The sequence below is a fragment of the Ambystoma mexicanum genome, chromosome 3p (genome assembly GCF_040938575.1).
Source record: "Ambystoma mexicanum isolate Mex_15411 chromosome 3p, UKY_AmexF1_1, whole genome shotgun sequence".
Classification (NCBI taxonomy): domain Eukaryota; kingdom Metazoa; phylum Chordata; class Amphibia; order Caudata; family Ambystomatidae; genus Ambystoma; species Ambystoma mexicanum.
This window is the reverse complement of record NC_090925.1, coordinates 1,208,791,486-1,208,819,064: the sequence shown is the minus strand read 5'-3', so window position 1 is coordinate 1,208,819,064 and position 27,579 is coordinate 1,208,791,486. Positions and strand designations below refer to the sequence as shown.

General features: G+C 46.8%; 1 protein-coding gene across 3 annotated transcripts in view; it reads left to right on the top strand.

The window, feature by feature from the left end:
• CNOT6 (CCR4-NOT transcription complex subunit 6) overlaps positions 1 to 27,579 on the top strand; it is a 632,403-nt gene that overhangs the window by 297,401 nt on the left and 307,423 nt on the right. For all 3 annotated transcript variants that reach the window (XM_069652648.1, XM_069652647.1, XM_069652646.1), the window contains exons 5-6: positions 15,729 to 15,830; positions 15,914 to 15,982. In XM_069652648.1, coding sequence (XP_069508749.1) covers positions 15,729 to 15,830; positions 15,914 to 15,982 — 171 coding nt within the window. The remainder of the gene's footprint in view (positions 1 to 15,728; positions 15,831 to 15,913; positions 15,983 to 27,579) is intronic.

Here is a 27,579-nt window from a genome sequence, read left to right as displayed (position 1 = left end):
AGCAGGGCTGTACCGCATTCTCAGCCCCACAGATAAGGGGGAGTACCTGGCACTTTTATTCCCAAAAAAAACTGAATACCCGAAATAAAAATGGGGATTCAAAATACTGCCAACAGAAAAAAGGAAAGACCTGTACAAGATTGTACCACTGCTTTCACCTTCCCAGCTCCATGCATATGTTTGGACTACTAGTGCTGTAGTACCACAGGAAGAAACTGCTATTTTAACTTCCTTTAAACGTCTCTTAATGTGCATGAATAACTAGGTGCAAAGAAATATTACAAAAATATTTTTTCAGTTTACATTTTTTTACGTGCTTATAACCTACTCTCATTGGGAATTGGACTTACATTTTTACTCACTAAAAATCATTTTACTCACTACTTCAAAATAGAGGGAGTATAATACACTCACTTTCAAATCCTATCTGGAACACGGTGCGTTTTTGGTGATGGTCGCCCCCATTCCGATGGAGGAATCTTATCCCCATGTGATCCTCCCTCAGTGCACCGCCCCCAGAGGGACTACTGTACTGAGGAAGCCCCAGCCTGACTCCATGGGAAATGTCCCCCCTTCACCCCCCCCCCCCCCCCTCCCCCAGGAAAAACGGACAACCTCAGATTTGTCAGTTCTTGAGTTGCTCCCTTTATGGCGGTTTTCACAATCTCTTGGTTTTTGCACAATTCTAGACCCCCGCCCCACTGGGACGATGAAGCTGTTGTCAGAGTTCCTACTGACGCTCCAGAACCACACTCATGTGGAACTAGACTGGGAACTTTCACAAATTGGTTCACGGTTTTCTGTTTCTTTAGTCTCGAGGGGTTTTCCATTTGACATGCGTAAGTGTGAAGAAAATGACAATGTTAACGGTATGTTTGACGAAGGCATGGTTGAGGTCATGAGCTGAACAGACTGGACTCTTGGCAGGATCTAGTGTTGACAAATCAGCAGTGGGTAACAGTGGTGTCGATGGAAGATTGGGGTTTGGCTCGCTGGGCCAGCCCTAGATGATTTTGTGGTGTGTACAGTGATTCTCTACTTTGGCAGGGGTTTCGCCTGCTATTTGATGTTTGGATAGATCAGAGAATAAACCATCCGGGTCTCCAACCCTTTTTTTAAAAAAATTGGGTTTATTGATTTTCAACATGGGTATAGCATTTTCTGTTACATACAACATAACCCAATTTTAGATGCAATGCGTTCAATTCAAAATAACCTACATCTCCAATCCAAACTTTACCCCCCCCACCCCACAACCCTTGGGCAGCTGGTGATCTCCTTACTGAACTTGGAGCATGGGAGGAGATCGTTGGCTAATTCGCTGGTGCAGACATTGGTACCACATTTGGATTTTTTTTGGATCAACAATAGCATTAATGGCAGATTAACAGGTTAGTACTCTGGCTATGTCGTGGTGCACACTCAACTTCAGTTACTGTACTTGGCTCGGAACTCAGACCATTCAGTGTCAATGGAGGTGCGATCACCATGAATGGCAGCTGTCAGCCTGTCCATAGTATAGATATTGCGGGAGACATTTATCCGCTCAGATTTTGTCGGTAAACTTGCTCTTTCCAGACGGAAGTGAGGCAGGCCCTGGCTGCCAGCAAGAGTCCATGTCTTATTTTGGGTACTTTAAGTATATGTTCTTCCCTTTCCTCCAAACAAAATCCATAGTGGTTGCATTTCCCTCCCTTCCCCATCAAGCTCTTTGATCCAGCTGAGTACCTCGTCCCAATATGCTTGAACTGCCCCGCAACCCCACATGTGCCAGTAGTCTGCTTTTTGGCCGCACCCCCGCCAGGAGAGTGGGCTCATATCTCGATACATCCTGGCTAGTCTCATCGGGTCATACTGCCATCTATACAGTAACTTGATCCCATGCAGTTTGTACTGACAGGAGATAGATGACTTTGAGGTCCTTCTGCATATCTTGAGCCATGTCTTTGGTGGGAGATTTCTTTCAAGGTCTTTTTCCCATTTGCATTTCAGGGTGGTAAAGGGGGTTGCGTTAGTACCAATTAGTGCTGTGTACATTGTGCTAATGAGGCCCCTGGAACCCACGTACAGGTCTAAAATTCTCTCGAACGGTGTGAGGTCTCCCTGTAAGGCCTCCTTCCAAACCTTTCGGGTCATCGCGCCTTTCAACCGCAGATACAGAAAGACTGAGAGTGGGCCTATGCCTAGGGCATCTTCTAACTCGTGGATGGTAATGAATGCATTTCTCCGCAGTTGCCCTGTCCTTTCAAGCCCGGCCTCGTACCATGATTCGTAGATGCCTTGATCAGGGATATCATCCCTGATGCCTGGCGCCCACAGGTGTGTTAGGGGGGAGGGCCATGTCGTGACTCCTTTCATTCCTTTGTTTGGTTTCCATATCGCCCATATAGTCCCAAGGATAGGGTGGTTTGTAATACTGTTTCGTAATTGGGGGCCCGGTACCCATAACCATTCTCCCACAATAAAAGGTCGAAGATGGTAGTTATCTAGACTTATCCATTGGGGTTTTTTCTGTTGTCTGAAGTGCGGGATTAGCACTCAGAGTTGGGCAGCTTTGTAATAAAGTTCTGTCTGGGAGGCCTACCCCACCATCATCCTTAAGCAGGTGTAGTAGGGCCAGGGGAACCCTGGGTTTCCTATTTTGCCACAGAAAGGTATGTAGGATTTTTTTGGTGGTTGTGAAGAAGTTTTGGGGTATTTGGATAGGGAGCATCTGGAATAGGTAGAGTAGTTTTGGGAGGATCACCATTTTAATGGTATTGAGGTGACCCATCCAGGAAATGGTGAGTCTTGTCCATCGATCGATATCTTTCTGGATCGTGTGTAGTATCGGGGGGGAAATTGGCTTCAAAGAGGCCGCCCAGGTCTCGGGTCACATTGACGCCCAGATACCGCAGAGTGGTAAGACTGACCTTCATCCCTAGAGATGCAAATCTTTCTACATCTAGGTCCCTGCTCTCGTCGATCGGTAGAAGGACTGACTTCCCCGTATTGATTTTCAGGCCTGCCAGTTGACCATACTCCTCAATTATTTCCTTGGCCGCTGGTATCAAGTTCAGGGGGTTGATTGTGTGCAGGAGGATGTCATCTGCATATAGGCCTAGTTTGTATTACTGGTCGCCTACTTTAATCCCTGCCCCCCTATTATCGAGACTTGGTTTCTGCGCAAGTGGTTCAAGGGACAGTACTAATAGAATGGCTGATAGTGGGCAGCCCTGCCTGGTTCCTCTTTCCAGTGCGAACCATCTTGAGTAGCCACCGTTCACGGCCACAGAGGTCTTGGGGGTGGAGTATAGAGCCTTAATAGCGCGGGAGAGTTTAGGGCCAAGGCCTATCCAGGTTAAAACTTTCTCCAGGAACTCCCAGTCCACCCTGTTGAAAGCCTTTTGGTTGGGTCATCACTCCTCTTTTTGTGCCTCGTGCATCAAATGCATTGTTTTCCTCATCGTATCTGCTTCCTGCCGTCCCATTACAAAGCCGACTTGATCTGTGTGAATCAATTTGGGGAGATGTGTTTCTAGTTTGGCCGCTATTACTCTCGCGTAGATTTTGGCATCTATGTTGAGGAGAGCTATGGGGCGATATGATGCGCAATACTTTGGGTCTCTACCTTCTTTTGGGATGACCGTTAGGAGGGCCTGGGTGAAGGATGGGGGTGCTTGTCCCGTGTCAAATATACTGTTGAACAGGGTAACTCGGAAGGGGGAGGGAAAAGCGGTGAACGTTTTGTAGAAGCCGGGGGTGAAGCCATCGTCCCCTGGTGCCTTCACAGACTTAAGGCGTTTGATGGCATCTGAGACCTCATCTCCTGTGACCGATGCGTCAAGGGCTCCAGCCTCAGAGTGTATGAGTGTAGGGAGTTCTGCCCCTCTGAGGTAGGCATCTATGCTCCCCACTGGGGGAGGGCGGTCACAGGTATATAGGTCTTCTTAGAAGAAGGCAAATGCCTCTTGTATGCCTTCGGGGGTAGATTGGACCGTGTCTACGAGAGTACCATCTGTCCTTTCTATCATGTCCACCCATCTTTCTGCTCTTTGTGCGCGGAGCCTTGCTGCAAGGAGGGCATCAGCCTTGTCTCCTTTCTCATAGTACTTTTGCTTGAGATATTGTAAGGTCTGTGACACCTTGACCAGTTCAGGGTTTTTAGCTCGTCCCTTAATTCCTTCACTGTTGCGAGATGTGTGGATCTGTTCTGCGGGGACGTCTGGACCAAGCTTTCTGCGGCCTCTAGTTTGTCTAATATTGGTCTCAATTAAGGTACGTCCCCTCTTCTTCCTTGCACCTGCCCTGATCAAAATCCCACGCCAGGTGGCGTAAGCCGCTTCCCATACGTTCACTTTCGTGAATTCATCCGTATCCTTGGTAATGAAAAATTGTTTAATTTCGTTTTCCAGTTCCTCTCTGAAGGCTGTGTCCGACCATAGTGTCTCAGTACACCGCCACTTCGTGTTGTGGTGGGGGAGATCTTCCCAATCCAGATCAACCACAACCATGTCATGGTCAGACCATGAAATGGGGTGTATGTCCGCACCTTGGAGTATTCTCATTAGACCCTCGGAGAGGAACACAGTCTATTCTTGTGAGCGTCTCATGGGGGATGGACCGGAAAGTAAATCCCCTGTCTAAAGGGTGCAAGTGACGCCAGCTATCAGCGAGGCCGTAAAGGGCAAGTGTGGTTTTGATTTCTGCGTGTGCCTGTGTCTGAGAGGGTTGGGAGGGGTCGGGTGTGGCTTGCCTGTCCATGGTGCTGTCCGTCCATGTATTGAAATCGCCCCCTAGGATGGTGTGGCCTTGTGCTTTGTTAAACATCCACTCGGTTATCTTGTGTAGGAATCTATTTTGGCCCTGATTAGGTGTGTAGACTGTGGCGAGGGTTACAGTTGTGTCCCTGATGGATTCAACTATCAGCCTGGCCCTACCTTCTGTGTCGGACCAGGAATTCAAAATCTTTATACGGATGCTTTTTCGAATTAGGATTCCCACCCCAGCCTTTTTGGAGATACCTGAACTCCAGAAAGTGTGCCCAATCATTCTGCTGGGGATCCCTTTCTCACTGCCCCTCTGGTATTTGGTCTCTTGTAGGAACATAATGTCGACATTGGACCTCTTGAATTCTCTCGCTACTAGGGAGCGCTTGGTGGGGGAATTGAGGCCTTTTACATTGAGTGTGCAAACACGTAGCCGTTGCTGTCTACGTTTTGTCGCCATTACGGTCAACCAGTGTGGAGTGGTATTCTAGGTACGTCTGCCTCGTTACCTCTATTCTAGGCACCTGCCATATGCCTGCTTCCATATTAGTAAACTGAGTCTCACCTGACTTTGAGAGAGACGCTAAGCACCTCTGGTGCTCAGCATTCAGCGGTTTAAAGGGTGTCTCTCCTGCCCAACCTTCCCAGTACACATCTGTCCCCTCTGACCCTTTAGGTTGCATTATCCCTCCCTCCAAACCCCCAAAACTGTGTGGCGCCCGATCCGGCTGGGTTATGTTCACCTGTCGTTCTCGGACCACCAGCGGGAACCGTACCTAGAATGGTCCCGTTCTCGTACATATACAACGTAACCATGAGCCCCCCCAACTCCCACCCCCTGCAATATAGGCACACATTAACAAACTGAACTGCATTTTTACATTTTGTTTCTTAAACTCGCGATCCCGATTCCGGGCTTCAGACATGTCACCTTATGGGTGATTAATGTTTCTCTGTTACTTTTGGTCATCACCTGTGTCTCCGTGTTCCATAAAGTGCCCCCACTGTCCGCCCACCTCCACTCTCTTTACTGATCGCAAAAGCTGAATGTCCCACAGCGCGCATGCATACTCTTACCCTTGTCCATTTCGCAAGTGCTTCTTCTGTGTGAGGTGGGGTGGGAGGAGGGGGGGGCAATGGTGTACCAACTGCCCGCTGGTGCTCAATAAGTGACCGACCTACGACATCAAGGCCCGCCGGTCAGCCCGGTGTATGTCGTCCGGTGCACCAGCAGGAAGAGAGGGCAGATAAGGAGACATGATGAAGTTAGTGTTCGACTTCCTGAGAAGTGTTCATCCTTCTATATTTCCTAGAGCCTTGCATCCTCTTTCTACGCGGGCCTTTAGTGTTCCAGTCTGTTGTCTCGGATCTTTTCTCGCTCTGGTTCGGTTCATCTTCCAAAGCGCCCAGTAAGTCAGCAATGTAACACCGGATGTCCTTCTCGGTGACCAGCTTTATGGTGCTACCATCCCACTCAAAGGAGAGTGAGAAGGGGTACCCCCAGCGATATCGCACGCCCTTCTCTTTTAGCATTTTAGTGAGAGGGAGGCACTTCCTCTGCATTGCAAGTGTGAGGGATGACAAGTCTTGGTAGGTGGGGACGTGCGTCGATCCCAGCGTCATTTGCGGGGCATTTCTGGCTTTGTCTAGGACCCTAGCCTTGTCTGCATAATTATGAAAGCGAGCGAGCACCGTTCTGGGACCTCCTGGTCTTCCACCCGCTCTGTGGACACGGTCAATTTTGGGCTCGTCAACAGAGTCATCATTCAAGAGTGTTTTCATTATGCCGTGCAATGTTCTCTTTAGGTCCGACTCAGTCTCACCTTCCTTATCTGGGATTCCAAAAATGCATATATTATTGCGCCGTTCTCTGTTTTCTAAGTCATCAATCTTTAATCGGAATTCCTCTTCTCTGGCTTCAAGTTTGGCAATTCGCACGTCCATTTGTGTCTCCAGAGTATTCAAGGATGGTTGATTGTGCTCGACTTCTTCAAGCCTGTCCTCCATTATATCCATCCTCTGGGTGATTTTATCAATTTTGCCGCCAATGTCCGCTCTCATGCTCCTCATTTCGTTGAGGATATCAGCGACGTCTGCTTTTGTTGAGGCTGCCGCAGGCTTTGGTGATGCCATATTTGTAGCTCTATACGGTCGATAGCTATCTCAATGGCTATCTTGCGGTGGTGCGAACTGGTATGCCGCTAATCTCTCCTTGGCATTCATGCGTTGTATTTGGTAATATTTGTGCGAACCTCACAAGGGTATCGTTAGTCGCTGCTAAGAGGGTCAGTTCACGGTATTACAGTCCCCAGAGAGCATGTGGTCTTGCCAGTTGGGGGAGCGGGGGGGGGTGCCGTGTTGGGGGGGGGCGCCCGGTGTGCTGGGGGGGGCCAGGATTCATATAGCGCTTAAGTACGTCAGCGGTCGACCCTACTGCAGCGTTAGAGTTTCGTGGGGTGGGAAGTCCCTGAGATGGAAGATCCGAGAAGGGCACACGCCCTGTAGTGCAGGGGCCCAGCTCTCGGAGTAGCTTGCGCCGTCAGGGAGGGAGATTTGTTCCTTCATTGTGGAGAGGATTCCTCCTGTAATTGAGTTGTCTCTGAAGGCTATTCGAAGCCAGCTCCCCCACTCTTCAGTTTATAATGGATGCCCTGCGTGATCGTGGGGGGAGGTGATCCCTACGCGGAAGTGGGGCGCAAGGCCTTGTAGTCTGATCCAGGCCTGGAGGGTGCTGGATGGTGCGCTGCCCGGGACGCACAGGCAGAGTCCGGTGGCCTTGCTCCGTCTCTTTCCACGTTGATGGCACCTTACCTTGGGGGTGCGAGGCAAAGTCCGCCTTGGGATCGACGGCGAGGCACCCTGCGACGGGGTTCTGTGATGAGGCTGGCCGGCGCGCCGGAGTTCGCGACTTTTATGGGTTGATGCAGGTTCCAACGGGCGCTCGTGTGGGCCCGCTCCAGGGGAAAGCACACGGTGCACGGCAGCAGTGGGGCAAGGGGTATAGCTCGTCGGTGCCGCTGGAGTATGGATGCGGGCTGAAGGCACAGGTTGGCAGGCCGGTGACGAACAGTGGGAGGCAGGAGCTCCGAGGCCTGAAGGGTTTCGGTTCGGTCAAATCCCACAGGCCGAAACTCAGCGAAGCAACCTGTTTTTCGTCGGGTTTTGGCTCGAAGTATGGGGGATGCCTCTGTGTCCCGGATCGGTCTCTTACCCCGGGGGGTCCAGAAGTGGGGGCTCAAGCCACTTTGGAGGACCTCAAGACGGAGCTCACGCAGAGGAGCTTGCCATCCGTGCACCCCCTGGTGGCCAGTGTCACCAACCCTTTTAAGCCCTCAGGGCCGTAAGATAACTACCGCCCCCCACAGCCCCCTGACTCCACCACCACCACTGCTTTTCAGGGAGGAGTCTCAGGTTCATGGACAATGTACCTTCTCAGCTGCTGAGGTAGGTATTCCCAGTTCACACGATTCACTTGTTGCTTTAAGTTTCATGGAATGTCTAAGAGTTTCTTAAATGACTCTGCTCCCTCCTGGACTTTCATTAACTCCCGTTACCTGTGTAGGGGACTGGATGCTTCACTGGGTCGGTACGATTTCGGATGACGGTCAATCGCCTTCTCCCACTCTTGTCAGGGGTTTGCTTCTTGGGCCTTGTGCAGCTGGCTGTCAGGACGTGAACCAGAGACTCCTCCTTTCTTCCCTGTAGAGATAGTTGTTGGGGCGATTATCAGTTTTATGCTTAATACCCTCGCCTAGTTAGGCCCCCAGCACTTTTTGCTGGAATTCAGCATCTTTTTTTTCTTGCTCTCCTGAATGAGTGTAGCCTTTTTCCCCCTTCATTCGTTCTTTTTTTGCTCTGATCATGGGAACACTGTTAGAGTCATGCTTTCCTCTATACTTAAAGGCATCTGTGTTGTACTTTTGCAGCACACAGCACCTGATGTTCAGTGTTGCTGGGAGCCCTTTGGGCTCTCCTTTTTATATTCTTTTATATTCCTTATGAGCTGCAGTTCTAATGGTTGAAGGGATACTTTCTTTATATCCTTTGTAGCTTTTCCTTCTGGGAGATCAGCACACAACACTATGTGGAGTGTTGAGGGTTTAGCTAGTATCCCCTTTTCTCTCCGCTTCTGTGACAATTGTTACAGTAACACTATAGTTATGGCTGGTGGAAGTGGATGTGTTCCACCTTTTGTGCTATTGTCCACGGTAGGGTGTATTCGCAGCTATGCATAGGAGGGACACCTTTGTTCTAACATGGTGGCTCCTTTTTATTTTTTTTCACAATTTCTTGTGTTTGTTCTTTCTTGGTCATCCGACCATCCTGGGGAGGTCCTGATTGGAGTTGTTTTCAGCGGGAACCCTTTGTGTAGCCCGCCAAGAATCCAGTGTCTGTGAGGACAGGAAACCTGGAATGATCCTTCAACTCAGCGACCTTTTGTCTTTGGGTGTTCCTTAAGGGAACCAGTTCCCACTGGGGGCTGCCTGTCCTGACTGGACAGCCACCCGCCCCTTTCTGTAAACTGCTGGGAGAGTTTGCAGAGGATTAGTGTGATCTCCTGATAAAAGGAGAGGTTCCTGCGGCAGGATGCAAGTTGACCACTGGAACAGAAGATCCAAAGAAGACTGGAGACACCTGCATCCCCTTCCAGTAACTGCAAAGATAACACTGATGTCCTACCCCGATTTAGAACCAACAGAGGCGCTCCAAAGAGGCCTCCTTGCCCTTTTGGCTGGTGGGACCAACTAGCCATAAGACGATGGGTGTTCAGACCAACCAGCCAGAAGACTACCTGCAGAACTAGCCATCCCCTGACTTGCTGTAACCTTCCTGGGTGGCAAACCACCAATACCAGGGTACCTCCGACCCAATTGCATCGTCTTCCCGTGAACTAATAGGCCAAGAACTTGGTGAGCTTCCTATGGACCCCCAGAGACAAGAGCCCCCTCCATGTTGTCTCCACCAGAGTGCAGGACTGAAGAATCTAGGCGGATTGACCGGGCGGTAACTGTGCATTCTTGGAGCTTGTAACAAGGCGCCAAAACTGCAGACTGATGTGGGAGTACAAAGAATTCTTTGCTGAGAATCCTTTCTCGACTGCTCCGGCGACATCCCTTACAGAGCCACTCCTTTTTTTCACCACGACCAAGGAACGGGCGACTGTGGAACACAGCTGTTGAATTGAGGGAATCCAGCTGCATCTTAATCACTTCTCGGGTACTGTGGGATTTAGGGTATTACTTTAAGCCATTTTGTCACCCCTGTGGTACTGTAGTGCTGAATAGTGTGTTCACCCATACCGTTTGCCCAGGCCTATTGCTTGTGCGCCTCCCTTTGATAACCCCCAAGTGGGGGTGACGCCTTCCTCCAGGGAACAGGAACCCTCCCTTGAAGGTCCCCCGATAACTGTTGATTCTATGAACCCTGGCATCACAAAGACCAGCCCACACACCAGTGTGCCGATTACTGGAGACCCTTATGTAAGGGGCCAGAAGAAGGGTGCAGAGATTCAGTCCAGAGGCGGTCATCTTGAATTTTGCTTGGGCTCGCCAACTTACTGTCCCCACTCTACTTACTGCAGAACAGGCACTCTAGGTATGATCTTGGCATAGATGGAAAGTACACTTCTTACAGCAACATGGAACCGGCCCTTGCTTGCTCTGGGCCAATCTTTAGAGGTTTGTCTATATAATGGTGGCAAGACCCTCCTCTTAATTTGAACACTTTTGATTCACATGGAACTCTGTTGGGGTATCGTCTGCTCCAAGGTCTTATGAAAGGGAGGTGAGGATCGCAACCAGGAAGAGGACAGCTTGCCTCCCTAGCCATCCCAAGGGCAAAGGTGAGATGACCACCTTGCTGGACAATACCTACTGCAACTGAGAAATTGGTACACAGAACATGACCACTGCAAGTGACCTCTGCTAACCTTCCTAGGTGGAAAGGGCAGAAGAGAGGACTTGCCTTGCACCCAAGATCCTCAACTGGGTCTCCCAGCGACTGTAAAGCCCATAAATAAGTCAAGAGCCTGTTTGCTTCCTATAGATGGTTTTTGAGCTGGCTCAACTCGATTAGAGCCACTTTAGGGCCTTGTGTGTTGCCTTTTGCACTCTATGTACTACTTAACTGCTTACCTGGCCTTTAAGCCATCCAGGCGCTGACTTGACCCATTGAAGCAGACTACCACCGACCCAATCCAATGTAAGCATGTCTCGCCCCGAATGCTGTTGTGACCTGCTGGAAACTGACTCCAGTCTTGAATGCTGCTGCTAGATCAACGTGACCCATCTAGAACGCCAACCTGATCCACCAGGAGCGTAAGACCCTTTGGGGGAAGCATGGCTCTTCCATCTAGTCACTGGCTCAACTGCAGTAAAATGCCAAGAAGCCTACTTCAATGCTGTTGTGCCCCAAAAACAAGGAGCTAAAGTTATTTGAAGAGACTCAGACTTTTAAGCCCCACTTCTCTAACTTTTGGGAGACCATTAACTTTTAGATATTGCTGCTGAATTTTCCCCAGCACCCATTTCTTCCAACATTAGGTACCCATAATAAAGGTGTGGGCCTGTAGTCTTGTGTGCATTCTTGCTAGTTTAATACATTCTATTTGTACAGACTTTTGTTTGAACATTCACAGTACTTTGTTTGGATGTCTGTTATACCAGCTCACACCCCACCATGAAGACTATAGCCCACCCTCGGTACAATTTACCAAAGACGTTGAAGGAAGATTGTTGGACTGTTTTTAAGATGGATTTTGCAAATCTATCCTGGTGGACAGGTTTCAGGATACTACCCTAGTTAAAGTGAGCAGGGGGACTCGGAGTTTAGCCAAACCCAATAGAGGTAACCATGGTCAAGGTTAACTCTAATGCGAGGTGGTTGGAGTCAGCGGTCCACAATGACTCCACTTGGACAGGTAAGAGCAAAAATACTCTTGGCCAAGTAAACACTATAAAAATGATTATCAAGCTTGTACAGTTGGTTAATCCAATACATGCATTGCACCTTATACCTGAAAGGGAAGTAGTTGGGCAATTCTATTAACAGTCCACAGCCATAGAAGCCCTAGTTTCATAAGTCCTACCTTAAGTTGAATGGGACCTTGTGCCTAGAAGTTCACCAAGTACTTTTAGACGTTGGGACACATTTATGAAATGTGCCTGTAGGTGTGAAGATTGTTCCAGAAGTTGTTCATAGGGATTTACACGTGAATAAATGACTTTTTTCCGGGCTTCAAGAGGAGCTTTTTCAATAAACGTTTAAAAAGAAATGTAATGATACATTTCTTCACAAACCGAAGTAGATGGAGGGTTGCGAGAGGAGAGGGCAGGATGACCGGTATGCATTGACTACACACCTCCCGTACTCCGATTTTCCCATGACTTGGCAGGTCGAATGGGGATTGTTTGTGGTAGGGTTTCACGCTGTTTGATCCAGTAAAAGATTCCCTGGGGCTCCAGGTGCAAGCAAGCTTCTGGTCCGGTCCAGGAGCCGAGTGCAACCCTTTCAGTGAAGAAACGCAGCAGGCACATATGCAGGACTTTCAGGACAGTACCAGATATGGAGAGGTGTGAGGGGTGGGAAATGTTTGCAGCGATGGTTACCGCACAGGGGCGTTGTCGTTGCCAACAAAGGAAGCCTTCCAGACCGGACCAGTCGATGCTGGGGACACAACCTTGCAGGAAGGTAATTTGTAGGACTAGTTGGAGAGCACCGAAGTTCGGGGCCAAAATGCAGAACGGCAATGCTTTTAGCATGGTGGCCCAAAATTGTGCTGGTCAGTCCAGGGATACTTCTGAAGGCTCTAGGATGGTGAGAATGCGTCAAGACCGGTTGGTCCCACCGTCCAAAGGGTCGAAGCACCAGCAAGGGTCTTCTGAGATCAGGTAGTCCAGCAAGGCTTTATTGGGACAGCAGCAAGGATGGTCGCCAGGTCTCTTCAGGATTTATCCTGGGTCTTCAATCATCTGCACAGCTACACAGGATACTTGGCTCCCCTGGATCTGCTAGAATGGCGTACATTCAGGTGAGTGAGGATCTGCACCACTCATGCACACCAGAAGTGGTCCAATTAGGGACCACTGTGGTGCTGGCTCATGTATGCACATGACACTGGCACCAGTATGTGGATTGGGACCAGACAATCCCAGCCCACTTCCTGAGCCCAGGCACACATGGCCTGCACTAGCCTGCGAAAACACCTTTCCCAGGCAAATGCATCACCAAAAAGGGAATTCCTGACCTCCGAAGACAGAAAGGCCAAAGGAAAAAATGGCCAAAGAACAAGCAAATCTCATGCCACAGCCATTTTAGAAAACTAGCCAGAATTAGTAGCCACACGCAAATGAGCTAACTAAAAATATAGCAAAAATGGTAAACATGTCATTGCTGCCACTAGCTTTAGGCACATTTAAAAGTAACCAAAAATCCCTTTGCAAGTCTAGGGTCATACAAAAGCATCCCCATTGCACTGCATTGAAAGATTCTTTGTGCAATATGAAAGTTGCCCAAACCGAACAAGACAAAAGGGACACCTAGTTTCCCATTACTGACAGTCTGAAGGACTTGTCAGTTTCCCCGTTACGAATGAGCTAAAGGCCAGTTGAGTGAAGCTGAACGCTTCCATTCTCTGCAAAAACACAGGACAAGGTGTACAAGTTTGGGGTCCATAGAAAAGGTTTCTCATTTAGGCAACTTTCCCTTTGATATTCTAGCAGGCTGTGCTAGTTTCACCTTTGATTGAGATCACTGTTTAACGGTAGGGTGGGGCTGAGTAGGCTCTTAATCCACTACTCCTTCCTGTACTCCTGCAGAGCAGTAGTCATTTCATCACAGCAAACTTAAATTCTTAGGTAGCGCCAATGCTGCTTTGGCTGCAGTTCATTGAAAGCCATCCAGATGTTTTGGGGGCATGGCAAAATCCTCATCCCCCCCCCACCTCGCCCCCCCTACAACGCCCTTCACACGTTTCGTCTCTAAGAAATTTAATGTCATTGCTGTGGAGGTCTTCAAACAAAATTAACCTACAGGTTTGCACATGGGAATCAATGAGGCACACCCACAGTACTGTAACGCCATGTCAGTCTTCCAAAGCCAATAGATGAGGAATGATATCCTCCCAAATGGGAAGATCACACCTCTCAGTACGCTACCCAATTATTTAACTTTTCGTCGCATGGTGTAGAAAAGGGATGGAAAATCAACTTTACTGTAATAAGGACAGACCAACTTACCCTTCACAATGAGCACCTAGCGCTTTCTCTTGTTTTTGCCCTTTTGACAAAACGTTATTCTTGATTGATGTGGTCACCCATCAGATCGATGCTGTTAATTGATTAGGTCTTCCATGCTTGAACTGGTGTTAATTGGGGCACATGGAAACTCACCCAGATTTAAGAGGTCCTACAATGCAGGCTAAAGTACCATTGAAGGATTATTGGAATACTGTACCGCTCAGTTGTCGCACTGGTTTGAGCGAGGTGGATGGGGAGCTTACGGTGAGCAGTGACCTTTACATAAGCTGCTGCTAGGAGAGGAGGTGGGGTTCACAGATCAGGGCAGCCTCCAATGTGTAATGTTTCACTGTGTCCCCGATTCTCATGAACTGTGCCCTAAAGTCTATTTCCTGGTGACAGTGGAATATGCTGTACTTCAACATGCCATAGATTTACATATATTCCCATGAATTGTTGCCCAAATGAGACTATGCACGCATTGATCAAAACAATTGTGCAGGCAGACTTAATACTGTGGTATTGCTAGTCCGTTACTGTGGAATGGATGGGCTTCACGTTGAATCTCTAGGCCTTCTAAACTTTTCTCTCAGCTGGTTCCCTTTTGACTACCAAACACTTGCCCTAGTTGGCAGTTAAGGTTTCATAATATCTGCTGTGCACACAATTGGTGGAATGGAACCAGGTTAACTTTTTATTTTCCTTACACAAACTATTTGCCGTGACTTTGTTGGACATCAAAGCATCCATGCAATTAACCAAACCAACCATGCCTGCCTTGAATTTTTAGTTTGGGTTTCCCCAAGTATTCATAAGCCCACCATTGGCATGGTGCACGTCCAAACTGCCCATCTAACTGAAACAGTACTTGCATGAGTTGTGACCAGGTAATGCAGGAAATCTTGTTAATACATGTTTAATCTCCAAATCATGTTAAATGAAGTGGGGCTCCTAATGGCAAAGTGATAAACCACACCTGGCAAGGCTCTGTAGTCTTATAGCTGAGAAACTTGAGGCAAAATTGTGATCTACCTTTGTGAGATTGTAATGGAGTCCCAACGTTTTTGTGGAAATATCTGCATATATCCCAAATGGTGAGTTACTCGTTAGCTATGACTAGCATGTAGTGAAAATTAAAATGGACTTCAATCTCAATGGTCAGTCTAAAGTGGTGACCATTGGAGCTGTGTGGCGGTGGAAAATTCTGTGGCATAATGTGAGCATGATAGAGATGCATACAAGGCTGAATGTGAATGCTTCAGCTGAAAGTAAAAGCTGAAATAGTGAATAGAAAAGTATATGTTGACTTAAGCCATTTAACAATACTCTACTGAAATAATGGAAGTGCAAAAGATTACACCCATAGAAGCAGGAACATGTAACACCTCCCACCTGAAGCTCCTGTAGGAGGAGTTCTGAGCTCTTAGTGGGTGCAGGTTAGCTGGAAATGTGGTAGGTAGGTGGGAATGAACAGGTTATACATTAAAAGTTTCAATGCTTTCAAAGGATGAATTGTGTGTCTGTAAAAGTTGTTTAATTTAAACGTTGCAGTGTGACCTATCCGAACCAGTTTGGCTTTCTCTGCTCTTGGTCTGAAGGGGTGAAGCCTCCTGCTTGACACGACACCCCACTAGCACTTGATCAATTGCTGAACAGAAACATTCTGTTTGGAGAATGTTTAATTAGCAAAGCTTATGGCCCATTTGAAGCTTGCATCAGTCTTATTTCTAGTTTTCTGTTTCAGGAAACCCACTTGCACAGGAACTCTTGGGCCTCTATCAAGAACCAGATGGAACAAGAAGGTTGCTTAATTATTTGCTTGATAATTTGTCAGGTACTGCAAAAAGTAAGTAGTGCGTTCCTGTTACTTGCTTGTTCATGCTTCTCCAAAACTATAATTGACTGATTTGTCTTTAAATGTTTTACTAGTTTCAACAGAACACCCACCACCAAGATCATGGATTATGTTACAAGAACCTGATCGAACAAGACCAACAGGTACATTTTTAATGCAAACCTTGTTCTGGTGTTATTTTACAGTTTAGATAACATACTCTTAAACTCCAGGAAATCAAGAAGGGGGTTTTAATCATCTCCGAATTGTTTAACATCTTGATTTTTGTCTTGTTTGAAAATGAGGTGCTCCACCAACAAGGTCTATTGATAGTTGAAGCAGTGCCACTGCTGGTCCTTTTACATATTTTGAGTCTGTATGAAGGGGACTGGTGAGCCATGGAAAACGGTAAACAAGGCAGCGCAAAACAGACCTTCAATACATAGTCCGCAATGTTTGCTGTTAGGAAAGATTTCTCTTTTGGCGCGTTATTTCCAAACTTTTGTTTTTGAACCGGTCTTTACATTTTACAGTGAAGTGAATCCTCCAGCTTCACTCAACTGGCATTTTAAGGGGGAACTGGTCTGACAGCCTCTTACTTTTTTTTGGTAACATTTTAACAGTGCACACAGCATCTGGAGTGGGGATACTTTTGTATCAACCTAGACTTTTACACTTGGGATTTTTGCTGCCTTTTATATGTGCTTAAAAAAGCTGGTGGCAGTAATTATATTTTTACCACTTGTTTTTATTTCTAGTGTGAACATTTGCATTTACTGCCTATGCCCACTGAACGTGGCTAGTGCCCTTCAATGGCCACACCATGAGATTTTTGCTTGTTTTTGGACATATTATTTGGCCTTCTTCCTGCCTTCCCAGGTCAGGAAATACCATATAAGGTCATGTACTTGCCCAGAAAGCTCCAGATTTGGTGTGGGACGGTCTAGTCACGCTCCACATCCGTGGCAACAAAGTCTGAGGGTTGTACATGAGTGACACCTACAGTGGTCCCTGATTGGACCACTGCTGGCTGTTTGAATGGTGCAGATCCTTACCATTGGCGGGCTTGCCCCAGGCAGAATCTTGGATAAGAGAATTCCTGCATTCATTTCTTCAGATGTGTTGGAGCCAAGTATTGTGTAGAAGAATGGTTCTATGTTAGATGCCAGTTTTTTTCCAGTGGAGTTTGCTGAATATTTTCAGCTGAAAAAGCACCCAATGCTTTTAAAAAAGAAAGTCTCCACCAATGCCCCTTCCATTATTTGGTCCCTATTCCCCTCACCCGCCTCCTATTCAATGTGTTTTTTTTTTTTCTTTTTTGTTTTTTTTCCTTCAGTCAATGTTTTGCAAAAAAAGTACATCGTACCAGAAGAACCGCTGACTGAATATCCGAAGAGGCCCAGCACCCCTCCCTGCGTCTGGCCTGGTGAAGCCCTGTTGGACTACCTGATCTGGAAAGGCCCTGTGCAGTGTTTCAACCATTGGACTGGTGGGAACAGCCATTCTGTGTTTTTGAGGGTTCAGCCGTCCTGACCCTTAAGTGTCCGTGGACCACACGGTGAACTGACGAGCTCTGCAGTGGGTGACCTCACTAGAACCATTTATGTTCTGTTTGTCACCGAAACTTAGGTGGACGCCAGCTTGCGGTAGAAGGGTCCTTCCTGCCAAATGACAGCCTGAGCTTCAAGGGATCCTGTACTGAAAGCATAGGTGTGGTCTGGGGTAGCACGTGCTACCCCTGGAATGTGATTGGTCACCTCAGGTGTCACCCATTAGCCTAAACTTCAGGTCAACTCTGCAGAAGTCTATGCCCCAATTGGGCCGCCCCAGTTAGTCTGGACATGCCACTGCCTGGAAGGTCTTCAACCGCGACTGGAAGGACAGTCCGTCGTCTGTGTGCAGTGGTCGTCGCTGGAACTAGCCTTTCCCCATCTTGTGAAGTGCCCAGAGTGATGTGTTATTTATATAGCGCCTTAATCCAAAGAAGAGGACTGCATAGGTACTGTCTGTATTTCTTCAGCTCCAAGGGTTGTTGCACTCTGCTCCTGGAGCCGACCTGAATAATCGTCGCACATGCAGCTCCCAAGCACCTCATTGGAACCAACTGTGGGGAAACCCATCTTCACCGAATTTCCCCCACCACCCCACCCTAAATTAAGCCATCTAGTCATTTGGAACATTTAACTTGGGGATGGGAACTGTGGCTATCATTGAAGGATCTTCTCCAACAGGAGGCGGGTCAAAACGTGAACCTAATAAATTACTTGCTTGTGCTGTAGCTGCAGACTCACCCAAAGCATGGAGGATGCTAAACATAGTGCCTCCCATTATCTGCTGAAGTGCTATCCAGACCCAAACAATTTCTAGTTTGACAGGGGGTGTTTATGGGGGACTATTCAACCAGTTGCAGGGTGACAACAGCAATGTTTTCTTGTCTTGGACAGGACTCTGATTCCTCTTTACTGAAAAGCAAACCTGATTGCAAGAGTTGATTATTTCTATACTGTTGGGGAAATTATTATACAAGTCCTCGGGGGGGTTTAGGAAAAGCAAGCTCTACTATGTGTGGACGGTTTACTATAGGTTTATCCTCACTATCAATGGTAATGTGACTGAGCAGTCTAGGCTTTACTTTTGGGAGGGGTGGGAGGTGGCAATAAAGATGAGATTGCACAAAGAAATGTCCACACAACTGACTTTCTGCAGTAAACTAAGGTAGAATCTACAATCCATGGGAAGTACTACAAATTGGAGATGAAAATTGAAACGATGTGTTTTATAAAAAAAAAACACTAATACTTTAAAGCAATATTCTACAAAGCTTTAAAGCAAAGTCACCATTCAAAGGTTTATCAAGTAAATGTTTTTCCCATAACCTTTAACTAGACAAATTAAATAGAAGGCAATTAATCATGATGGTGATGGATGACCTCCCCATCCAGACCAAGATTTGACAACAAGAGTCCCTTGGAAGGAAGAGTTCAGTGAAGCCTACAGAGGTCCAGCGACATTAGATATACCGAAGGAAAGTGGTCTGCAGGAAAAGGCCTCACCCCAAGCAGAATTGAAGTTCCCTCATTTGAGGGACAAGGTATTTAGGTAGTGGCCAGATAGCTAGGGTGCACTAAATAATATCGGACCACTTCATGCAGAGGTTGTTTCCTTGTTTGGTTCTTATGCTTGCAGAAGTTCCTGACAACAAGAACTGCATGCATTAACTCTGGTATCGAATGATTGGGCTGATAATGGAAATTTAGTTTGGAGGGCTTGGGGACAAGCCCCTTCATTTACACCCACCGCCCCCCAATCTTCTTGGAGTCAGGCAGCACAGTCCACCTGCAAATAAGACTGTGTGGCCTGACACTCTAGTGAGGGAATCCCCTACATAGAAGTGCCGCCCACTGAAGACCCAAGGACGACCATTGTAATGGTATCGAGTCTTACAGAAAAAAATACTGAATTTGTATTAAATATATATATATCGGGTTGGGGGTAAGGGATTAAAAAGAGTGGGTTGGGGGTATAATCATTGAAAAACTGGGGGCTTACCCCCAAATAAAATAAAGGTGTTGGTAAAATAAAAATGAATTTTCTAGAACATCACATGGAACCCATTGCAACAGATCAGCAATGCCTTCAGCCAAGTTCCGATGAAACCCTGCTTCTTTGTCCTGATCTCAAGGAGAACATTGTTTGTGCTTCGACACAAGGACTGTGAACAACCTGTCCTGACCGCTGATCAGAACTGTGCGTGCGGTGCATTTGGAAGTGTCCCCTGACCACCAAGTGGACTGACCAGCTGTCTCCTGGCCTACCTTGCTGTAGCGATGGCAGGTTGCAAATGCATCCATGAAAATCTTTAACAAGAAGTCCTCTGCAGTTCTACACCTATGTCGAACAGAAGCTGTGCAGGGCTCGCTCCTTTGGTCAGATTAGTAAGATTGCCTTTTGCCCATTGGTTTTAAGACTGGGGGGCTGCCTCCCCCCGAAAGGGTTGCCCAGAAACAATACTTGTGATGCTCAGTATGAAAAATGTAATACCAGAGTCCTACGGAATCCAGTTTTTGTGACCTGGAGGTCTCCCTGGGACACCTGTCCCGTGGAGGTCTGCATCTTTGCAAAGGGTATCTGGCTGTCCAGTCTTGCGAACTGTTTAATCAGATCCTGTATTAGTCAGCCCCAATCCAAAAGCTGAAATGGAGCTCTGCAGACGAGAGATCCAGGGGCCATGGATGCACACATTGCAGAAGTGGGCCCAGCAGATTTAAGAACCTCTAACGTGGACCCTGGTAGAATCTGAGTGAGGCTGTCCTACTATCTGTTCCTGACCACCATCCATATGTTTGCAGTGGTGTAAAGCCTTGACTTTATCTCTCCTTATTTTCACTAAGATTGCTCTGGTCAGAGACCCCCACTGGGCTTTCACTTGAGAGGTGGGACGGGGAGAGGACATCGGTAATTTTACTTGCGTTTGGAACACATTTTATCTGCAGCCTCTTGTCTTTGTGGTAACTATTGTTGTAATCGGTGGTAAACTATGTTGGGAAGGAGCTAGCGCCTTCCTTCATTCCCAAGCACTTTAGAATTAGGCAAGACTTCTTCTGACTGCTTTTAGACACTACAACAGACCGGGGTTGGGGGGTTGAAGTGCCCTGAGAAAGCTTTTTCATGCAAATATCCCATATACACAGACATGGGCAGGCGCTAAAAGAAGGCAGTTATTTAAATATAAGGTGCAAATAACGATTAGCTGAATAAATTTGTAAATGTAAAATCCTATTTAGTTTAAAAAATCTTAAAGCAAGCTCTCTGCCAAAAGGAATGTGGTCTGCTCTAAAAATGGAGTACAAAGCTCATGTGGTGGTGCGTCGCTGAGGCCAACTCTGGCAGACCACACAAAGTGACTCACCAGTTGTCTGCAGTCTGTCAAAAGCCCATGCATGCTAAAATAGATTTTACATACTGCTGCACAACATACAGAATTATGGAAAAGTTTTAAAAGCAGATTATGACAAGATAAAAATGAGGAAGCTGAGTGGCGTATGAATGAAAATTAGAGATGTTTAGTTTTTCCCAGGGCTAGACCTCAAGGTTGGTAAAAGACTGCAGGGCTGTAGTGTCTATGTAAGGTAGTAATATGTAAAGTAGCATGTCCTAAACAGAAAAATCGCCCACCATGAAGGAAGACTTTGCAGCATCCCTTGTATTCGATTCCTAAGCAGTGATGATTCCTGCAGACAGGTCAGTGCAACTGACACGGTGAAGGGGGGTGACAAGATAGAAAACATAACCATGATATTGAGCACGTACATTAAGCATCGAATGAACACTCCGGAAAATGTTAAGCACCATAACTTCAAATACTGATAACCTAGTGTGTTAATAGTAAACTGCAGAAATTATTTTAGAGATCCTAAACACTCGAAATTAAGAGCTAATTAAGTGAAGCTATACATATTTGTTTAGTGCAAGAGCCAGCACTCTGTTGCTCGATGTAAGTTTACTGAGATGTGCAACATTAGAACAGCATAAAATGTCTAAGCTGCGTTTTGTTGAAGCTGATACTGATCATGTTAATTGTGTTATTTTTTTTTTTTATTTTTTTTTTACGTTATAGGTTTGTTCTAACCTGTGGGTACCCTGTTTTAAATTGAATAATGCTATGATTGTGCTAATGGTATACTGTAGCAGAAAAATACTGTATTCAAAACACAGCTCTGACAAAGGATTTTTCCGAAATGCATTAGCCAGAGGGTTATTTGCTTTAAATTCAGCATCAGCCTGATTGGTGATTAATAACCAATTATTTCAAGTAACAAAAGATGTATGTAAAAATAAAAATTTGAAATACTCCAGTTTGTTTACAGTGACTATAGAGACAATACCCTTAGTGGGTATTACGGTTGTGCTGCTCACAGCAAAGGCTATTTAGCCTACGTCTCTTCTCTCCTTTTAGTCAATTTCAGTGCCCAGCACAGTGGCACCAAATAGTGGGCTGCACCATACTAATTATCAGCAAACCAAAGTGAAAACAAGGCAACACAATGGAAGAAAACGATTTAAAACAAGCTGTGCACTCACGCCATCTCAATTTTTTTGAAATGGAGCCATGCCCATATCCAGAGATGCCACTACAGCAAGTTAAGAGTATATAAGCTCCAGTTTGCAGGAGAATGGGACGGTTGAGGGACAGAAGAGACCATTCAGGGAGCAGAGTGCTTTGCTTCTATCCTCATTTCTGTAAAGAATAAATGTTTTCCTTTCCCCTAGAGGGGTGTTCTTTACTCTAGTGTGATTAGGGTTACACTTATAATTAGGGGGTACCCCCTAAGTTTGGCTACCCTGACAACCACTTTAATCGTGTTTGTGTTTTTTTTTTTTTTTGGCTGGACTGTAGTTGGTTCCTGGCAGATGTTCAGGTTCTTGGGCGAAAGTTGGCAACCCCTAACATTTCACAGCTGCTTGCGAGGCTTCTCACAATCTCACTTTGCCACGGTTTAGCTTCTTTGGCCACTAGTCTACTCCAACCCCTTACCCTCACGCCCTCTCTCCTTTGACCACCCCGCCAATTGGCCTTTATTCAATTCACTTCCCCTCCTGTTGCCTGGCCTTTGACTTCACCTGCACCTTTTCGATGCTCTCCTTATTACTTGTTCCTTCACTGACTCGAGGCTTCCCCATTTTGGTTCCAGGATTCACAGCATTGTCTTCGTAGTCTTAAAAACCAGGAGGATAGCCCTGGGGCAACGTGTTTGTGTTGGAAGCAAGACATTGCAGAGCAACATAGGTTCGAATCCTAGCCCTACACTTGGAGACTTGTCTCCGGTATGAAGCTCCTTATAAAAGATTGGGTGTCTTCTCCCCATCTCATCCTTCTCGTTCTCTGCCTCATTCCAACTTTGAATGTTACACTGCTTGCCCTCATCCTTTCCCCTTCAATTATTGGTCACTCTCCCTACTCTAATTTTACCCTCCTCATTAATCCAGCACTGGATATTCATTCCTGTTTTTAAAAAACATTTTCTTTACCTGCTCCTCTTTCTAACACCCGATGATGGTCCTCTTCCTCACTACTCCTCTCTCCTCTACCAATGTTCTCTGTATTTAGTCTTACTCCTCCATATCCCCCTTATGGTAGGACTCCATGACCTGTTGCAGCCTCACTCTAAACAGGTCTTCGAAGTGTTTTTGTAGTGGAGCCTGATTGGCTGTTCCCATGCACTAGTGGTTCCCTCCTCCCTGCAGCTTTGTGACCAGATGCTCACTACCACTTTATTCCCTCTGATGCATTCATAGGGAGAGAATTCAGCTGCAACCTACTAGGGAGCTGAGCACTCTCCCACTGGTGTGGCCCAGGTAAAGTCTTCTCGGCTTCCATGTATGTGTCTAAGATGGATTTCCAGAACCTGCCCCAGTGGGGAAGATTTATAGGAGGCCAGCCTATTTATGGTATACTAGGAAGATGTGAAGTTGTTCAAAACCCAATCAAGGTAGGTGAATGAACAGTCATGGCTTAGTCTCAAAGTGTGAGGGTGGTCTAGAGCTACAAGGAGTCTATTTGGAACACCAACAATTCAAGTTAGTAAGCTTGTTATGGTAAAGGTCCTTATTCTGTGCACTGTTGCTACCTGCATGGTTTCTTTGCGATCTGGCAGATCTGTAAAGCAATGGGGTAGGGGGGCAAGTTGGTAGACTGAGTGGGAGAAAAGAGCAAGAGCTGTGATGTGGTAGTGACAGCTTCTGTTAGGTTAACACTGTTCCCTGACTGACCGCAGGTGTTTTCTAGTTGGTAGTAAGCCATGTGTAGTTTGTTTCGTCGTTGTGGTCAAGTGCGTGCAGTTTATGCTGTAGAGTTATGGTTGTGTTTAGCTCCTAGTTTGAGTGGTGTATGCAAAAGGGTGAGTTTTTAGTAGGGTTGGTTAGTGGCGTACCCCTTCGTACAGTCTGGTGTGCAGCAGTTACCAGCCCCACGGGTTCCTCCAGGGGTGATGTGTTCCCTGTGCCCCACGATTCGTCTGTGCGAGATATTGCTCCCTGACACAAAAGCTAAGTGAAAGATTGCCACACCAACCCAAATGGGTCAAATGCGAGATGCCTCCCTAACACAGTTGGGCCAATTGAAAGATATGGCTCACCAACACAGATTGGCTACACCCATGGAGAACACCTATGTTATAAGATACCTGAGCAGTGGATGGAAAGTGCCTACTTTTGAGACGCAACAGCAAATGGAGAACCACCAAAAATTGGGACACAGCATCACATGTAGAACCATCTAAATTTGAGACCCAGCAGCAAATGGAGAACCACCGAAATTTGAGATACATGAGCAGTTGGATAAAAACCTAATTTTCGAGACCCAGCCTTGATTACATAGTTACTTTCTAGCTGATTAACAAGGGTGTTCTGTTATGTAAGGCAATAAGAGTGGCAGGCTTTTAGTGGAATACAGTCATTGCTGTACTGTCCACCCTGACCACACTTTCCTTGTCTGTTGCTGCTGGTTGACGGTAGTAGGCTTCCCAGGTGAACACTGGCAAACACGGACTGGAGCTGCCCTTTGCCTTGGGGCCCTTGGCTGAGGGCTGCCCTGGCAGAGACTGCTCAGGGAGGTAGTACTGAAATGGGCTCCTAGGCCCAATCACAATGTTCAGGGGGGTGGGCAGGAGGCAGTAAGCAGCAAAAACAAAGCGCCCAGTACAAGATGCAGGGGGAAAGACGATGGTGTTTTGAACACGCTAATTATTTTTTTAAAAAGACCCAAATGCTATTTACTACAGGCGAACACCCAAAGCACTTCACTTCAGTGAAATTCAAGCAGCAAAGATGCCTCGCTGCAAGTGCGCCGTGCACTGCAATCGCTGGTGCTTCAAAGGGGCTCCAAGGCCCAATCACAAAGTATATAAGAATAAGATTATTTGAGGCCTTTAGAAACCCATGCATCGACAAAATTCCAGTTGAGTAATGTAAATCAAAAACCTCACCCTTGGAAATAGAATTGCATATGAATTCTGTACCGGTGCTGAACAGCTGAGTAATTGGTTGCAGGACAATTGGCAGAAATGAAGTCCAGCCCTAAAATGTGTGGGGCCTTGTACCCATATGTCGCAAGTTCCAACTTTGGTTTCTTCAGGCAAGATATTGCCAAACTGGTGCTGTTGGCCGTGGTGGTGCATTGAAAGTGCTTTAGTCATCCATCCATGGCCCTGTCTCCGACCCTCACAAGGTAAGGACGGCTGGCTTGAATTCAAATGTCTGATCCTTTTTCCCTTTAAAAATGTGCTGCCGTGGCATCCCCAGTGCTTGTGGGGGACCTCAAACGATATCCCACCTCTGCATTTGGGGTATTGGCTGGGATAGGCATGACTACTTCCTGTCAAGGGAGCCCACCTGACTATGCCAGCCTCCTCAAAGGGCCTTTCTTCTCCCATGTCTGGGCCTGTCCGGGTGCATGGGGTGCCCCTGAGTAATTGTCCCATCTGGTCATAACTTATCTTTGACTTCACCTCTACTGCAACACAACGTCTCCATCCATTCTATCCTAGCTGATGCAGCGTTCATCTCTGTACTAACTATCGTAATTGAATGTAAGGCTAATCCCTCAAACTTGCTCGCCTTATTAGTTAATTGATTAAACTAATCTCTGCTTCAACTGTCCCCTTTGCTACCTACGTGGCCTTCTATTCATCTGTACAAGTCCCAGCCCTGCCTACTATTCGCTTTTGCTATTTGTCCTTCTTGCTGCTGTATAGCAGGATAATGCTAATTGATTGCACAGCCACGCTGGCAGCAAAATGTATCCGGCACACCTACCTCTATTACTGTTGATCGCCAAATTACTATTGCCATCTGTGCCCAATCTGCAATATTTGCACCTCATGGCCTCCAGTTGAACATTTAAACCTACTGACTTAACTAATGTTAAATCCATTCCCCCATTTGGTCTATCCAGACCATACAACCCCAGTGTTTGCTTTGAAGATGCCTTCAGCTTTACGCATTCCTATGTTACTGCAATTGTGCTATCGACATTGCTCTTGGAGAACTATACCCTTCTGAATCCTGCTGCTATCGCCTGGTGCAGCCAATGTAGCCCCCTACCTCATGGGGTGAGGATTTTCCAGTGTGTGCTGGGCATACTTCTGCTTTACTGCTCCCCTTCTGGCTGGACTAATGACCCTGCAAGTGGGGTATAACAGTAAACCGGTCTACCTACAGTCATGAATCCATATCTTGTCTTTATAATGCGTTTGAATTCCCTACCTTTTGTTACGGTCTCAGATCATTGTGACCTGTTGATTTGGAATTACCTTGTAACTTCTCAGCTTCCCGTAGCAGGAAGTGAGGTTTGACCAAACTGCGCACCCACACTATTGCTGCCTCTCATGTTTACTTGCACCCCCTGATTTAGCCCCCCATACCATGAGGCGCGGCTTTACCAGAGTGTGCGTGCATGATACAACCTTATGTCTGTAACCCTTATGCATGGTCCTGCAGTTTGTGGACTCTATCGCACTTACTGTAACTTGCGCCTAGATGCCTTGGGGCTTTGTGTGTTGCTATAAATGTAAAAATAAGTATTTAGCCCACATGACGTAACTGGCCCACTCTCCTATTCCCAAGGTAAGCCCTACAAAAGGATACTTGGGTAACTTGCACCCGACTGAGTTTTCCATCAGTTCATTGGGGAATTCACTGGGGATGCAGTCTTCTGGCCTTGGTTCGGGTGATGGAAGCCCAGGTTCACGCGGCTGCAGGTTACTTTTTTTTGTGTGGGGGGAGGGGGGGGGCGGGGGCTGGTCGCGTTGTTCACAGATGGTTCCAGTCAGCTTTAAGAAGACCCCAAATGAAGAAAAGGTGCATACTTCGGCAGTGCAGACCCTTTAGGACACCTCACTTGAGTGCAGAAAGATGTTCCAGCTGAGGTCATTGTCAGGTGGGGACAGGACAGGTGGTCATCCAGCAGTGAACACAGAAGCAGCCCCAGCTCTTTTGCTGGACGTTAGGACTTTTTAATTTTCATCCTGGAGTGAGAACTTTTTATCACTCACTAGTATTTTGATCTGATTTGGATTGTGTTTCCTCTGTTTTTGGAGTCTGACAAACTCCATAGGCATCTACTTTTTGTATGGTGACGCAGCACCTTCAGTGCAGTGTCACAGAGAAATCCTTGAAATTTCTCTTAAGGTTTAAATACCTTTTTCTTGAGAACTACTGTTCCCAAGAATAAAGTGAAATTGACTTTACTTGCCTTTTCTCTCTGTAGATCCAGCACAAGCACACAGTTTTATGTGGAGTGCTGGGCGGTTACTTAGTAGCCCCTTTTTCTACTTACTCATATAACATTTGTTATGTTACCCTCGCTACCTTAAATGGCTGGGGGCAGTTCCTACCATCGTGCTTTTCTACCACAGGCTGAACCCTCAGCTGCAGTATAGGACCCAGGGGTGACCATTGTGTCAAAATAGCCCGGTCTTTATTCGCCATTTCTTGCTTGTGAGGTCTTTCTTGGGGTTTCCCCTGCATGCCAAACCAGGTTTAACCCTGTTCGCTTTGGCAGGCTTCAGTACTGAAACCCGCCTCTGGCTCTAGTGTCTCTGGCAGGGCAGGAAGCAAGGGAGGTGCCCAAAACTGTCCTTTGGGTGCGTTAACCTGAATGCACCAGTTCTGATTTGCTGGAAGACTGTCCTTGCAGGACAGCCACCCTGCCGTGAGTGACAGCTAGACTGTGCATGAATGGGAGAAACCTGCATAAAAGGCG